Source organism: Anabrus simplex, chromosome 3 (assembly GCF_040414725.1).
Source record: "Anabrus simplex isolate iqAnaSimp1 chromosome 3, ASM4041472v1, whole genome shotgun sequence".
Lineage (NCBI taxonomy): Eukaryota > Metazoa > Arthropoda > Insecta > Orthoptera > Tettigoniidae > Anabrus > Anabrus simplex.
The window spans coordinates 268943359-268961181 of NC_090267.1; the positions used below are offsets into that span (position 1 = coordinate 268943359).

General features: G+C 38.0%; 1 protein-coding gene across 4 annotated transcripts in view; it reads left to right on the plus strand.

Moving 5' to 3' along the window:
- The first annotated feature begins 753 nt into the window (after positions 1 to 753).
- Positions 754 to 17823, plus strand: part of Orp8 (Oxysterol-binding protein-related protein 8) — a 565732-nt gene continuing 548662 nt past the window's right edge. For all 4 annotated transcript variants that reach the window (XM_067143024.2, XM_067143025.2, XM_067143026.2 and 1 more), the window contains exon 1: positions 754 to 1143. In XM_067143024.2, the coding sequence (XP_066999125.1) occupies positions 1113 to 1143 (31 nt within the window). In that variant the 5' untranslated portion in view covers positions 754 to 1112. The remainder of the gene's footprint in view (positions 1144 to 17823) is intronic.

Below are 17823 nucleotides of genomic sequence, written 5' to 3' on the forward strand. Positions count from 1 at the left end.
CATGCGACGTCACATTACTAACATTATTAGATTACGTTTCAGTCATTCGCTAACCCCTGTGTATCTACACCGTTTTCATATCAAGAATGACTCAGCTTGTTCCTGTGGACATAATTATGGAGACAGCTACCATTTATTTTTCCAATGCCCCCAATACGCACGGCACCAGGATATTTTAATGCGGAAATTAATTAGATTACATGTACCTTTGCCTACTCGTCTTTCAGTCTTGCTATCACATCCTGCGCCACACATCATCACTATTCTTAACGAGTATATTGACAACACTCAAATCAAATTGTAATTACGCTATAGAAATTCAGTTGTTTTTCCGGAATGCAGAGAAGTGGCACCTCTGTACGTTCCCGGAGAGTATATCACGACCCTAGCGTTTCACTTTTGTTACATCCAAGTTAAGTGTTTATTAGTTTAGTTTTGGTAAAGTACATATGGATCCCTATGTATTCCAAAAAGTTCCTAAAGTGTAATATTTTGTATGGCTCTACTCACGAAGAACAGAATAGTGTTATTTCTGATGTGAGTGTATCGTAAAGCGACTCAAGTGAAGTATTAAGTAGGACTTGTGACTGGGAAATAGTGGCCTTAATCCCAAAACTACCTCCTCAAGAAAGAAGGAGAAGAAGAAGAAGAGGAAGAATAAGAAGAAGAGGCTGTGAGTTGATATAGTACTTTAGTTTTTTTTTTTTGCTGGTTTTTGCGCCCCGTTGTAGTTGGCTACCCTTGTTTTAGCAATGACTTTTCCGTCTTGACCGTATGTGTTTCAAGATGAGTTCCGAATGAAAAGTGAAAAAAATATTTAATTTATGGTTAGCGGAAAAACAGAGTCCTTCAAACTAGTGACTACAGGTCTCGTCGAGGGAATTGTGTATCAGTGTGCTGTGTAAGAATACGTAACAGGAACATTTTGTCATTGTGTTACACTGCGAAACCGAGTCGTTGACAGAACTTCGACGGATTAAAAACTTGCCATATTAGTGATGTGTTCAGTTGTGCGTTGTGGACGTTTTGAGAAATTCGATGCTAATTTGAGGTGTAATGAGATATATTTCGCCGATTCTGCTTAGACTGTTGTATTCATTGATTGGGGCTAAATGTCGGAAACGGGTGAAATAACAAAACCAAGTAAGTTTATCAGTCTGAGTGACTATGTAAATTTGATTTGTTTGTATTGTAGTCTTCTGTAACATGCAATGTATGAAGGATGATGTTATGAGGAATAGAATTAGTTTATAAAAACAACATTTGTTACTAATTATATTGAACATTTGATCTGTTGTAAGTTGGAATGCAAATTATAATATGCTATTTGACTCAGTTTGGTTTGTTATGATAAGTATTAGACAAATGCATGTCCACCGTCGGCGAATTGTTTATGTGGTCTAAGTTTACTAATATATTTATGCTTTAGACCATTTCTTTAGTTAAATATTTTTCTTACATCAATGGATGTTATCAGAAGATAGACCTAATATTGGTTTTAGATGTAGTTTGTCAATATAACTTCATTGAAATTCACTGCCAGTAGTGGTTCCTTAGCTTTGTTAAGTGATAATACTGTAGGCCTACCCTTCGGTAATGAAAAAATGAAAATCCACAGCCTGTTTCCAGTCATTTGACAGGGTCAGGAATGAAATGAATGAAGCCCCCATCTAGCAGCGAGGCGAGCCTCCATGGCCCAGGCGGCAGCGCGCTGGCCTCTCACTGCTGGGTTTCGTGGTTCAAATCCCGGTGACTCCATGTAAGATTTGTGCTGGATAAAGCGGAGGCGGGACAGGTTTTACTTCGGGTACTCTGGTTTTCCCTGTCCTATTTCATTCCAGCAACACTCTCCAGTATCATTTCATTTCATCTGTCATTCATTAATCATTGCCCCAGAGTAGTGCGACAGGCTTCGGCAGCAGACACGATTCCTATCCTTACCGTTAGATGGGGGCTTCTTCGGTAAAAAACTTGTACAAATTGTTTCCGAAGTTTGTGAGCGGTCAGAAATATTTCAAATACATCCCAGTGGTTGCAAGTACGAGGGAGGCAAGAGGCCAGTTCTTTTCCATACGTAACTCATGGAAGACCTGAAAATTGAACTAAATTTCTGTGTTTAAAGAATCTGGAATATATTTTGTATCATATGTTCATAACTTGGTTTGATAATGCACAACTGTCACAATCAGTCAATCACTACTGATCTGCCTGTAGGGCAGTCACCCAGTGGCAGGTTCCCTATCTGTTGTTTTCCTAGCCATTTCTTAAATGCTTGCAAAGAAATTGGAAATTTATTGAACATCTCCCTTGGTAAGTTATTCCTGTCCCTAACTCCCCTTCCTATAAACAAATATTTTTATTGTTTATTTTTATTTTTATTTTTACAATTTGTTTTATGTCGCACGGACACAGATTGGTCTTATGGCGACGATGAAACTAATATTTGCCCCACTTTGTCCTCTTGAATTCCAGCTTTATCTTCACATTTCTTACTTTCTTTCTTACTTTTAAAGACACCACTCAAACTTATTCGTCTACTGATGTCATTCCATGTCATCTCTCCACTGACAGTTTGGAACATACCTCTTAGTCTAGCAGCTTGTCTCCTTTCTCCCAAGTCTTCCCAGCAAAAACTTTGCAACATTTTTTTTTGTAACACTACTTATTTGCCGAAAATCACCCAGAAAAAAAAAATTGAGCTGCTTTTCTTTGGATTATTTCCACTTCTTGAATCAAGTAATCCAGGTGAGGGTTCCGTACACTGGGACCATACTCTAGTTGGGGTCTTACCAGAGACTTATATTCACTCTCCTTTACATCCTTACTTTTTCTTTTCCTAACCGGGTGAGTTGGCCGTGCGCGTAGAGGCGCGCGGCTGCGAGCTTGCATCCGGGAGATAGTAGGTTCGAATCCCACTATCGGCAGCCCTGAAGATGGTTTTTGGTGGTTTCCCATTTTCACACCAGGCAAATGCTGGGGCTGTACCTTAATTAAGGCCACGGCCGCTTCCTTCCAACTCCTAGGCCTCTCCTATCCCATCGTCGCCATAAGACCTATCTGTGTCGGTGCGACGTAAAGCCCCTAGCAAAAAAATAATAAAAATAAAATAAATTTAATTTCCTACTGCTTTTCTGACACGTGTGGGGTCGCGGGTGCAAACTGCGTCGCACATGTGGATTTGGCCCTGTTTTACAGCCGGATATCCTTCCTGCTGCCAACCCTACATGGAGGGACGTAATAACTATTGCGTCTTTCTGTGGTGGATGGGTACTGTAATGTGTTGTGTGAATATGAAGAGGAGAGTGTTGGAACAGACGCAAACACCCAGTCCCCGAGCCAGAAGACTTCATCAGAAGTGATTAAAATCCCCGACCCGGCCGGGAATCAGACCCGGGACCCTCTGAACTGAAGGCCAGTATGCTGACCAGTCAGCCAACGAGTCAGACCTTTACATCCTTATTACAACCCCTAAATACCCTCATAACCATCTGCTGACATCTGTACCCTTTATTTACAATCATATTTATGAGATTACCCCAATGAAGATCTGTAAGGAAGTACCTCTAAGGTCCTTACAATCATCCCCCAAAGGAACTTTCACCACATCAATGCAGTAATTAAAACTCAGAGTACTTTACCTATTTGTGAAACAACTTGACTTTTAACCCCGTTTATCATAATACCATTGCCTACTGTCTAACTTATTTATTACGCTGTACAGAATAACATCATCTGCAAAAAGTCTTATCTCTGATTCCACTTCTTTACTCATATCATTGATATATATAAGAAAATATAAAGGGCGAATAATACTGCCTTGAGGAATTCCCCTCTTAATTATTATAGGGTCAGATAAAGCTTCGCCTACTCTAATTCTCTGAGCTCTATTTTCTAGAAATATAGCCACTCATTCAGTCACTCTTTTGACAAGTCCAGTTGCACTGATCGTTGCCAGTAGTCCCCTTGATCTACCTTATCAGATGCCATAGATAGGTCAATCGCGATACAGTCCATTTGACCTCCTGAATCCAGGATATCTGCTATATCTTGCTGGATTCCTACAAGTTGAGCTTCACTGGAATAAACTTTCCTAAACCCGAACGGCCTTTTATTGGACCAGTTATTAATTTGTGTTACAAATTCTTATAATTTTGTTAATTACCACCTATTCAATACAATAAAAACGTAGTACAAACTTACATATTTATTAAGATTTATTAAGATATTTATTAAGATGTTTAATAAATATGTAAGTTTGTACCACGATTTATTAAGATGTTTAATAAATATGTAAGTTTGTACTACGTTTTTATTGTATTGAATAGGTGGTAATTAACAAAATTATAAGAATTTGTGTCGCAAGTAGATCTTTAATACGGACAAAAAAGATGAAATTTATAACCTGCAACCAGTAATTAATTTCACAAACATATCTAATACTGTATAATCAGAAAGAATGCTTTTTCCAAAGCTTGCATGCAATGCATGTCAAACTGACTGGCCTGAAAATTTTAACTTTATGTCTATCACTCTTTCCCTACTATAGCAACTTGCCATTCATTTGGTATAATCCTTCATGCAAACAATAATCAAATAAGTACTTCAGATATGGTACTATATCCTAACCCATTTTCTTTAGTATATCCCCCAAAAACTTATCAATTCCAGCTGATTTTCTAGTTTTCAACTTATGTATCTTACTGTAAAATTCATTGTTTTCATAGGTAAATTTTAATACTTCTTTAGTATCAGTCACCTCCTGTATCTGGACATTATCCTTGTAACCAACAATCTATACATACTGCTGACTGAATACTTCTGCCTTTTGAAGATCCTTGCATACACACTCTCCTTGTTCATTAATGATTCTGGGAATGTCCTCCTTAGAATCTGTTTCTGCCTTAAAGTACTTATACATACCCTTCCATTTTTCACTAACATTTGTATGACTGCCAATTATGCTTGCCATCATGTTATGTTTAGCTGACTTCTTTGCTAGATTCAGTTTCCTGAGAAGTTCCTTCAATTTCTCCTTACTTCCACAACCATTTCTACCCCTATTTCTTTCCAACCTGCACCTCCTTCTTAGTCTCTTTACTTCTCTGTTATAATATAGTGGGTTTTTACCATTCCACCTTTAAAGGCACAAAACTGTTTCACATTCCTCAACAATTGCTTTAAACCTATCCCAGAGTCTGTTTACATTTTTATTTACCGTTTTCCACTGATCATGCCTGTTTTATCATCCATATGGTACTACCTGTTAGTCCTAATTTTAATACCTTCCTTTCTATCACATTTATTTTTAACTACAACAACAACAACAGCTTCGTGATCATTAATACCATCTATTGCTTCGGTTTCTCTATAGAGCTCATCTGGTTTTACTAGCACCACATCCAGAATATTCTTCCCTCTAGTTGGTTTCATCACTTTCTGAATCAGCTGCCTTTCTCATTTTAACTTATTTGCCATTTTTTGGTCATGCTTCCTGTCGTTCGCAATACTTTCCCAATTGACATTTGGTAGGTTGAGATCACCCACCATAATCGTGTTCCTTTCTATATCATCACATAGCTGATTATCTTATCAAATAATTCTGAATCAGTGTCAGCGCTACCCTTTCCCAGTCTCTCACTCCAAAGACATCAAGTTGCCTATTTAGAAATGAGCCTTAAACCTAGAATTTCATGTTTGTCATCTTTAACTTTTTGTGTGGCTTACAAATTCTTCTTTTACCAGAATAAATACTCCCCCTCCTACTGTTCGTATCCTATATCTACAATACACACTCCAGTTCCGTGAGAATATTTTGCATCCATTATATCATTTCTCAGCCATGATTCAACTCCTATTACAATATCTGGTTAAGTATATATCTATTATATTACTGTCCTAACTTTCTCATCTCTGCATAATAATAATTATTGGTATCAGACTTGAGCTCCGACTACTGTTCTTATTCCCACACTTCCATCTACGATTATGCAAAAACGCCTGGAAGTCTCGCATGATAATATCTATGGTGTTTTGCAAATAGAGTCTTATCAACAAAATTTCTGCTTTTCAGGAATTGAAAAAAAAAACTTTTTTAAAAGTCAGCTTTTGATACTTCACCAACTTTCTGTACATTCTTTGCAGAAATTTTCTGGAAGTCCATTTGTATTAACACTTCAAGAACAAATTAGTAATATCCTGATAAGTGAGGTTTTGTTGTTGCTGCCCTTTTTCCTAGGTTACCATTTCTATGTGGTATCTCTACTTGTTAATAATATTGTTAACACCATTTTTGCAGGTTGCATTTTTAACAGATAGATTATAAAGTAAAACTGATTAATTGGATTTATTATGTTAAACACTTTGCTATGATAACAGCTTTACAGGTTACTCAACTAAATATTTTTAAGAAGTAATGGATTCCATATGTCACCATAGAGTCTCATGAGCCCAGTTCTAAAGAAAAAGTTGAAAAATAAAGGCAATGTGGCACTAAAATTTTAAATAACCATTTTATAATAATTAAGCATGTTATATTGTATGAGTTGTTACAAAGTTGATTCGTCACTGTCTTCGTCATCAGTCTCGGGTAAAACTACTTTTACTATTGATTTATTTGGCAGCCCCATATACTCTGAATGACATCTGTGGTTATGATTCCTTTCACACACAATCCTTTCAGTTCCCTGTATTTTTCCAAGGATATTGGTAACCTGGATATGTAAAGTTTTGTTGGGCCAACAAGTTGGGAGGTCAGCCAAGATTGGCCTTCGTTTTTTCCTAGTAGGACTCTTGTGTTCTTGAGTGTTTGGGCCCATGGAATACTTCAGTAAGTTAGCATTGCATCATCACAATTATTAAAATTTGCACTTCTTATGTAAATAGCCTAATATAAAATTTTGAGCCATTTTTACAGTGTTGTTATGGGAAAAGTGCTTTCTTTAACACAGTTCCATGTAAGAAAGTCCTTGCGAACTCTTACTCAATTTTATTTGGCCCAGGTACCACTCTTGAATTTTCTATCCAAGTAGGCCGTTTTGAAGTTGCCCAGGTTACTTAATTTCTCGCATACTTTCCAATATCGATCGCCTCGGCTCGGCTATTGGAGAAACGAATACATAGTCTAGTTTGTATTAATAGCTGCTGGATGTCAGTTGTCTTCTGTTTTGCTTGGTAACCGTCATATGTTTAAAATGGGTAGCCTACTCCGCAGCAGAAATCATTTTGTGTTCGCGAAGTGCAACTCCGTGGTTACAGTGCAAAGATGTTTCAGGTTGAGGTACCAAACTGATCTTCCGAATGGGTGGAACATTCGTAGATGGTATCGACAGTTTGTAGATACAGGATGTGTATGTAAAGGAAAGAGTTCTGGCCGCCCTCGTGTTCCTGAAGAAAATGTTGCACGAATTGAAACTGCTTTCCAACGTAGTCCTTCAAAATCAACTCGTCATGCCAGTCGGGAGTTACAACTGCCTACAACAACAATTTGGCATGTTTTGAGACATCAGTTGGTTATGACGCCATACATGTTACAGCTGTTACAAGCTCTGCGTCCTGATGACAGACGCAAACGTGTGGCATTTTGTAATGAGATTCTTGATGCTATTGACAGTGATAACACTTTCGCACAATGCATTGTGTTCAGTGATGAAGCGACTTTCCATGTTAGTGGTCAGGTGAACAAACACAATGTTTGAAATTGGGGTTTACAGAACCCACATGCAGTCATCGAACATGTACGAAATTTGCCCAAAGTCAGTGTGTTTTGTGTGATATCCCGATCATCTGTTTACGGCCCATTCTTCTTTGATGGAAACACGGTTAACGGTAAGCAGTATCTTGCTATGTTACAAAACTGGTTGTTTCCGAGGCTGCACGAAGACAACTTCATTTTTGAACTGGAGTCGCCAAGTGTGTGAATATTTGAATGAAACTCTACCGAACCGTTGGATTGGTCGTCAAGGAGCTGGCGACTTAGCATGTCTCAGCTGGGCTCCACGGTCACTGGATTTGACACCCTGTGACTTCCTCCTGTGGGGTTTCATTGAAGACAACGTTTATGTACCACCATTCCCACAGAACCTGGAAGAGTTGAAGAACCGGATCCATACTGCCATAACATCAGTGACGAAGGACGTGCTTGCTCGAGTATGGGAGGAATTTGAGTATCGATGTGATATTGTTCGTGTCGCTGATGGAGGACATATTGAACATCTGTAATCTGAACTCGAGAGGTTCGTAAATATGTGTGCAAAGTTTCATATTCATATGTCTTACAGTTTAATAAATGTATGCATTCGAAATACGTATATTCTTTTTGAAACACCCTGTATAAGTGTCCTGGTAGTTGATTATGTTTTTCATACAAACAGCGGTGTTTAGAAAAGGCTTGATTAAAGAGAGAACAAGGTAATTCTTATTCTGGCCTGGGCTGTTGTCACAATACAAAGATAATGAAACTACATCCGTTCTTTCTTCAATTTTCAGAAGATAATTATGAAGGTGGATGGCTATTTCATTTCCCCCTTTGTAGCATCGCATCCACCCCAAATGTAACAAATCGCAATTAGTGTGGTGCTCTTGTATAGTATATAGTGAAATTATATGGCATAGTATAACAACTGACTGTCTCCGTAAGGAGTGTTCAAAACTTTATGTAGGTCAAACGAGCAACACAGAAAGCCATCTTTCCCACTAGATTTCTGATTGCTTAAAAATTTGTCCAAAATATATTGTTTTTCTATATTATGACGTACAAATTCACGCAGATTTCTTCTTCACTTCTCCTGTCCTTTTTTGGCGTATGAATACCTATGTTATCACCATTCCTCCAAATCTAATTTTGTTATATGTATGGCCAATTACTTTTTAAAGTGTTTTAAGACCTTATGGGTGATGATGGCTAATATCAATAGGCAAAAACTAGTACTTTGATTAAAATAAGTTGTAATACTAATTTTATACCTGTATTGTAGGCCTATTGATTAGGTGGTTTACCTCGTTTATCTACAATAGTTATATTGTCATCAATATGGAACATGAGAATTATAAACTTTGATGTTGCATAGATCATTCAATAACTGCTGCTGCACAGAAGACATGATCTGGAAACACATCATGAACTAACGACCAGATGCCAGGTTTGGTAAATCCACTGGTGGCATTGTGAATTGAGGCTGCTTTCCCATAGGCAAATTAAAACAAACCAGTCATTTGGTACTGGATAACAACTATTCCTTGGCGAGCTTTGAGCCATTTGGACTCTTCTTGATTTGTAATATGTATTCAGTGGTTCAAAGAATGTCACATCCAGAAGCTGAAGCTGATGAGTGCAGTGAGGCGGAAATGAGAGCATGAAGGTTCCATTGTCATTAGTATTGTTAGCACATCAACATGCATAATGACTAGCATGGCAATCAAGTACGAACACCACCTTCTGGTCTTTCGATGAATTGTCTGGTTGTTGGATGTGTTTCAACCATTGAAGAAACAGTTCTCCTGTCAGCCAACCAGTTTCGTTTATAAGAGCCAATGCTCCTGTAGATGTTCCATCAAAAAGTTTGTTTACCGGGCGAGTTGGCCGTGCGCGTAGAGGCGCGCGGCTGTGAGCTTGCATCCGGGAGATAGTAGGTTCGAATCCCACTATCGGCAGCCCTGAAAATGGTTTTCCGTGGTTTTCCATTTTCACACCAGGCAAATGCTGGGGCTGTACCTTAATTAACGCCATGGCCGCTTCCTTCCACCTCCTAGGCTTTTCCTATCCCATCGTCGCCATAAGACCTATCTGTGTCGGTGCGACGTAAAGCCCCTAGCAAAAAAAAAAAAAAAAAAGTTTGTTTTTGAACTTTTTCTTGCAAATGTTATTGCAGGCGGAATGAAAATGCCAGGAGAGTTCATACAGCATACCTCTGCCGAATGCTGACCCCTTTCAGAACGTCATAAAACCAACTTGCTTCTTGCCTTTAGAAGATAGAATCTTCTGGAACCCTGAACTATAGAGAGAGCCGATATTGTGGATCCTTGTTGGATGGATATCATTGTGACCCAGAACAAGTTCTAATTTGTCAAAAAACATCAAGACTTGCAGCTTATTGAATGCTCAGGCTCTTCCTGCAGAAGTTGCTTCTGGTCGCCTCTATGAAAGCCCGGGGTGCCTCTTTCGAATACCATTTAGCCGTTCACAGCCTAGAAAAGATAAACACATTTGTGATAAATTAGAGCCACTATCCTACAGCCTAATAAAATAGTAGTAGGGTAATCATCATAAACATATTGCAAATATTTAGGTCTTAAACATTAATGTCCAAGCTTAATCCCTTGATCATTGATGGATTATTTGGGATAAGTGAAAGTTCCTATGAAAAGGGGCGAGTCAATTCAGATAATAAAAATTAAATAAAGTTTTCCATCTAGGCCTACATGTTTGTCTTTTCATTGTTATATAAGAAACATTGTATTCTTTGGATAATGTTTTCATGAAGACATATTCCACATTAAAAGAATATAAGCCTGAAGTGAAGAGAAGAAGATTGAAGGTAAAACAAGTGTACAGTGGATCACAAATGAACAGATACACAAGACTTTTTGCATCAGTTATTGTCAATTTTTTACTTCCGTATGATACCACACTGGACAAGCAGTTTAGGAAGGTCATAATAACTTATGTGGCCTGGTGTGCTCTTTTTTCTTATCCTTGTTTATGCCAAGTTTGGTTATATTGCTTGCCAAGTATTATTATTCCTGGTAATACTGTTACTGTTAAGTTAGAGCTTGCCTGACATCTTTCTGCAGTATGGAATTTGCAATGATAATTCGTATCTATTTGCCTCTTAGTACACCTCTCCTACAGACTGAAACTTAACCACCGGTGACCAGTGGTATTGAAAAAAAAAGTTTTCTCTCTCCTCTTTCTAAAAATAAATGGGATAACATATACTTTGGCCAGACTACGCTGGAAGCCATGATGCTGAAATGAGGCAGCACTCCTTGTCGCCCGATTTTCTGCTGATGTTGGATTTTTGAGCTATGGAAAGTTCAGTATAAATGTCTAATCAAATCCTGCTATTCATTACATTATAATATACTTCATCTATAAAGATGTCTTTTTTACATTAGCATACATTTCGACCTGTATTTCGAGTCATCTTCAGTGGATTTAAATCTTAAAATACATAATTTACAATCCAGTAATATGTTGAATGAAAGGTATTGAACATTGGTATAATGGGTCTCATTTGAATCCTAATTGTATACAAGTAAAACATAGTTTGAATAATGCTTGAGATATAATCTCTTTCTATTAGAATACAATTTATTGTTATTTTCAATACGGAACAAACATGAGATTAGTTACTTATAATATAATCCCTTGTCTTGAAATTTTAAGATCTTCAATCCTGAGCTGAACTCATTTCTTAAAACTCTGTTGTAGTCACCTATATATTGACATTAGGATGTAAGTGGCATGTTACATTCTTTCATGTGCATAAAGCTAATAATAGAAGGCAGTTTGGATTTAGTAAAGGTTATTCCACTGAAGCTCAAGTTGTAGGATTTCAGCAAGATATAGCAGATATCTTGGATTCAGGCGGTCAGATGGACTGCATCGCGATTGACCTGTCTAAAGCATTTGATAAGGTTGATCATGGGAGACTACTGGAAAAAATGAGTGCAATTGGACTAGACAAAAGAGTGATGAATGGGTTGCTATATTTCTAGAAAATAGATCTCAGAGAATTAGAGTAGGCAAAGCTTTATCTGACTCTGTAATAATTAAGAGGAGAATTCCTCAGGTCAGTATTATTGGACCTTTGTTTTCTTCTGCTGCCATTTCATGATGGATACAGTACTTTTGTATCTATCTCTTGGCACAGGCCAGAGTAAAGTGTAGCTTCCACCGAAGTCCCAGTCTCATCCATGGCTGTGACAATATGGAAGCTGCTGGGGTATGGGTGGTGCTGAGTAATGACATTCAGAGCACGACTAGTGCATCTGAGTGTTATGAAAGGTGTTGCTCATAGGGTCAGTTGTGCTGCAATAGCACTTTCTGACCCAGTAAGGAAAACAATGGCAAACTACCTCACTCCTTGTCTTGCCTAGTACGCCTCATTTTGGTGCTGCCATTGGTTTTCGGGGTTTCCTTATAACCTCATAACCTTTGATGGCGCTATTTGAGGATCCAACCAGCCTCTGGGCTGATGACCTAACAGACATACATATAAATGATATGAGTAAAGAAGTGGAATCAGAGGTAAGGCTTTTTGCAGATGTTATTCTGTATAGAGTAATAAATAAGTTACAAGATTGTGAGCAACTGCAACGTGACCTCGATAATGTTGTGTTCCATCACTTGCACTCAAACGTCAGTTTTCAGTCATATAATTTTTGAAGACTTTGACCATTTAATAAAGTATTGAAGTAGTTCTTCATTTTTTCTCTGATGCCTTGATCTGTCTTCACCAGGTTCCCATCATCTGTTTTCAGTGCAAGGATATTGTCATATTCACTTCTATTCTTGACTACTTTATAAAGCAGCTTCCTGTTACTTTTACAGTCTGCTGTTAGCCTGATAGTGAACCCATCCCATCACTTTTCCTTTTCTTTAATCAGTAGCTTCACAAATAGTTTCTTGTTCTGGTACTCCTGTGCCAGGTATGAAATTCATCTTCTTGGTGGACTGATTTCTGTGTTTCGTTATCTAGCCTCTTCATTGCTGCATTTCTTTCTTTTACAGCAGTTTTCAGCCTCTCATTGCACCGTGGTGTTTCTTTCTCCCTGCATATTGCACTTGTCTTTCCACATAGTGATTCTGCTTCTGAAACCAGGGTGTTCTTGAATGACAGCCACCATGTGTGATTGAATTGAAATATCAAACTTACCATATCCCACTTATCTGTCTGGAATCTGTTTGTTACGAAGTCTTCTTGTCATTGAACGTGTTCTGGTGGGTAAACTGTTGTTACTAATGGCCGTGTGGACTGGTACTGCGGGGAGCGGTGGGGTATGTTGGGGAAGTGGGTGGGGAGCAGGGATGGGAGGGGATTCGTGTGCGGAAGGTGGTGTCAATTTTAGTATTGTTTACAAATGGTCAGGTTAAAGTTATATAGTAGTATGTTTCTCTTATCAATTTTGTTTAAATTATGAGATGGATTCTTGACTTGGTCGTTGTTAATGTAGATGTTCTCCTGAATATTCAGTTGTGGGTCTTTTTGTTCAAGTCGCAAAATTGTTAGATCTCGTTCTATTGTAGTTTTTTGTGGTTCATATTCTCATGATGTTCACTCATAGCCGAGAACCAATTGTGTTTGTTAGCGTTATAGTGTTCTTGTATATCTTGTAATAAAGCTTCTACCCATTTGTCCTAAGTAAGAGGAATTGCACGTTTGGAACTTAAGCTTATACACTCCAGCATTCATATGTTTATTATCATTAATAGTGAGAGAATCAGCCGTCTAGGAAATGTCCTCGTCCGTTGCCTAGGAGACACCTGGATGTACAATCTCAAAGTGATCTACAACCTTTGTGGAGGCTTCTCTCGTGTCCCCCAACTCCAACCAGCACCATCACTGTTAAGATCATGCAAAAGTTTCTTGAAGACCCCACGGAAACTTGAAGGAACATAACAGCATGCAAAACTCACTTTGTGGCAAGCTAGGGTTGAGCATCTTGGATGATGGAAAACGCCTTTTAAAGAATTACCAACTGGACATATGGAGTACTGGACGACTTGGACATCTCTAAATAGGCTGCACTCGGGTGTTAGTAGGTGCAAGACCAATCTGCAAAAGTGGGGATATTCTGTGGATTCTGTTTTGTATGACTGTGGTGAAGTGCAGACTACAGCCCATCTGCTAGATTGTCATCTTTGTCCTGCCATATGTACTGAGAAAGAGCTGCTTGAGGTGACAAGAAATGAACTCGACGTTGCTAATTTCTGGTGCACCACAGTATGAACCTTTGGTGCTCAATTTATTTCTATTTTCTGTAGACTTTTTTTTTTTTTTGGTACATCTCTATATGTAAGTTTGCTTCTGACACAATGTAAATAAAATAAAATCATTAATAGTGTGGGTATTGAAATTCAGCTTAGTGTTGGTGTTATTAATTTGAATGCTACATTCAAGTTATGCTTCTTAAAAACATTAGTTATGTGGTATATGTTACTATTATTAAACATGAAGGTAAAAAATTTCTCTTCAAGCTTTGATTCGAGTATGTGTTGTCTTTGGTTTATTCCTGTATTTATTAATAATTTTATTGATAAATGTCTTATATGTCACTGATAAGGCACCCGTCTATAATAAGACCATGAACTAGACCATGACGGGTGCTGCGGTAAGACTTGCCGGCGAGTTTCTAAGTCCCTTATCAGTGCTACTGCCCGTGCGTGGCTAGCGGGGTATGTAAGCGCGTGCAAGCTGCTGCTTGCTCATTCTGAGCGGAGCAATGCCACGTTATAGACGTGTACATTATCCTATGTATAGGTCTCCTCGACCTATGGTGTGAATTTTTCTGATGTCTTTATTGAAGTTTTTCAGAGATAGTAGTAATTTGAAGGCTCTGTCGTACTGTTGTATACCACTTTCTTTTGCGCACCTGGGGGTGCTGGGAGGTTTGCCTAATAGTGTTAAGAGTATGGGTGGGTTTTCTGTAGATATCAAAGGACAGTCTTTTGTGCTGCCTGCATATTATTATATCCAGATAATTAATGGAATTGTTCTTTTCCTTCTCTATTGTAAATTTGATGCGGGGGTTGATTTCATTGAGTTGTTCAAGTATTGTCTTCCCATCGTTGATCTGTGTATCTATAATAACAAACATATCATCCACATAACGTGTCCAGTGTTTTATTGCACTGATTTTGCCTAAGATATATGTATGTTCTAAATGGTCCATATAAATGTTGGCTAAGGTTCCTGATGCAGAGGATCCCATTGGAAGACCTATTTGCTGGTATATTGTTCCATTAAACTTAAAATAATTATTATTCAATATAAATTTCAGAATTTGGATAAATTCTCTATCTCTCCTCTGCTCAATTTACTGAAATGTGTTAAGTTGTCTTTGATTGACTTAATAGTTTGTTTAATGGGAACCTTAGCGTACATGTTAACTATATCAAATGAGTGTAGTGTATGGTGTTTGAGTATATTCATGTCTTTTGTTTTACTCCATAATTCAACCAAATTCTTAATTGAGATGTTCGCTTGCAACTTATAATGTGTTTTCATATATTTTTGGATACATTAAGGTAATTTATATGTAGGGCTTTCTCTAATATTGATGATAGGTCTTATTGGGATGTTCTCTTTATGGATCTTAGGCATTGCTTTTGATGTCAGTAGTTTTAGGTTCATAGTTGTGAGTTTCATCATTTCTTGATTGTTAAGTAGAAACAGATACTTTTTAATTAATGATTTTTAGTTTTTCTGGATTTTCTGGGTTGGGTCTTTTTTGACTGCTGAAGTTATTCTCTCTAAAGAAAGCATGTGCAGTGTCTATGTAACCTTGTTTGCCCATAATTACAATAATGCTTCTCTTGTCTTCGTTGATTATTATTAGCTCGTTATCTTTTACTTTCTTTTTGAGGTTTATAATCTTAATCTTAGTGGCCTGATCTAATTTAGGTTTATTTCTTTGGTTTAAGTTGGTTGCCTAGTAATTTATTCTTTATTTCAAATCTAACCACCTCTTGTTTCTCTATGGATAACTTGGAAATAGTTAGTTCTGACTCTGCTAGAGTGGTAATCAAATTATCTTGTCTTTGTGGATTAATCCAATTATGCCTTGGCCCATTACTTAATATGTCTAGCTCCTCCATATCAAGGTTTGTGCTGCTGATATTTTTTACAGGTGGGTGAAAATTTCTGGGTACTTTTTCAGAGGGAGAGTTTTTATGTCTTTGATTTCTTGAATTTTGAAGGTTTTTCCCATTTTTTCTCTAGTGTAGTTTGTTTTTTGGCAAATATATTTTTGATCCTAGATGTGAATGCTACTTTCTCAGAGTTGTATGGTACTATCCACTCGCCTAAGTTCTTAAAACTTTTCTGCTTATTGGATTTTCCCCTCTTCACAATTACTCTCTAGGAGCCTGCTTGATATTAGTTATAAACTCCGTTTTTTCAAAGGGGATCTGGAGGCCAGCCTTTGCTGCTTGGTTTTAAATTGGTTGATTTGTTTTGTAGCACTATGTAAGGAATCAGAGAATATGGCAAGATCATTTGCAAAAGCTAGGCAATCTATTATCAGGCTAGTTCTCTTTTATCCTATTGTAAGTCCAGTCTCAACCTCTTCCTTCCACATTTCTTGGTACCATTCACAAATGATTTTCTCCAGTACGCAGTTGAAGAGTGGAGGCGATAATCCAACTCCCTTGATTTCGAAGATGTCTAAAATCTCTCCCCTGAATTTCACTCTGTAGGTTGTGTTGATTAAAGTCTGTTGGACCGGGCGAGTTGGCCGTGCGGTTAGGGGCGTGCGGCTGTGAGCTTACATCCGGGAGATAGTGGGTTCCAATCCCACTGTCGGTAGCCCTGAAGATGGTTTTCTGTTGTTTCCCATTTTCACACCAGGCAAATGCTGGGACTGTACCTTAATTAAGGCCACGGCCGCTTCCTTCCAACTCCTAGGCCTTTCCTATCTCATCATCGCCATAATACCTATCTGTATCGGTGCGACGTAAAGCCACTAGCAAAAACAAAAGTCTGTTGGATAATTGCTCTTGTTTTGCTGTCTAAACCCATCTCCTCTGGAATCTGGAGGAGTGTGTGTCAATGTACAGAACCGTAGGCTTTTTTTAAGTCCATGAAGGTAACCACAAACTCCTTATTTTTGAGATTCAAGTTTGAAAGAACAGACTTTAGATTCATGATCTGCTCTGCACATTATTGTTCTTTCCCAGATCCTCTTTGATATTCACCCGATTGTGAATAGAGTTGCTCTTCTGCCTGGGTCTGAAAGACTTCTGAGAGAATTATAAATGTTATTGAGAGGAAGGAGATGCCGTGGTAGTTCTTTACATCTGTTTTGTCACCTTTCGTATGAATGTTTGGTTTCGTTAGTAAGACAGGGCTCCTGTCCAGTCACTTGTAATTTTCTCTGTTTCCCTGATCTTGTGAATGATCTCTGTTAATTTATTGATTGCCTTGTCACCTGTGGAGTTCCAGAGTTCAGCAATTATTGCATCTGCCAGGTGCTTTGTTGTTCTTTAATGACTTTATAATCTGCTCGATTTCTTCATTTGTGGGTGGAGAAGAGTGTGGGTTGGGGTGCGTGGTTTCTTGAAAGGTGAATTGTAATTCTGGTTCTTCACAGTTTAGAAGAGATTCAGAATATTTTGCCAAGATGACAATTGTTCTTGTCATTTTAACAAGTTTACTTATGTAGTCTCTGAAATGTAGACTTGTAGGTGTGTATTTAGGGAGGTTGCATTTGAGCTTTCTATAAAAATCCCTGGTGTTATTGACATCCTTTTCGATCTGTGTCAGTTGGTTTTTATTAAATGTATGCTTTACCCCACGGATGACTTTGGCTGCATATTTTCTCACTACCAGGAAATCCTCATACCTATCTTATTTCTTCTGAGAGTTCCATCTGTGCCAGGCAAGTTGTCTGTGTTATTGTTTCATTACATTCATAAGTCCACCACGGGTGTTTCTTGGTTTTTTTAGTAAGACTATCTCCTCAGCCATTTTAACAATGGGATTTTTCTGTTGATCTCAATTCTCTGGATCTAAGGACTCAAGTTTGAGCAAACTCTTTGTTGGTTTTCAGCTTTTCTATCTTGTCAAATCTACTGGTTTTCTCTGTCCAGACTCTCATGGTGTT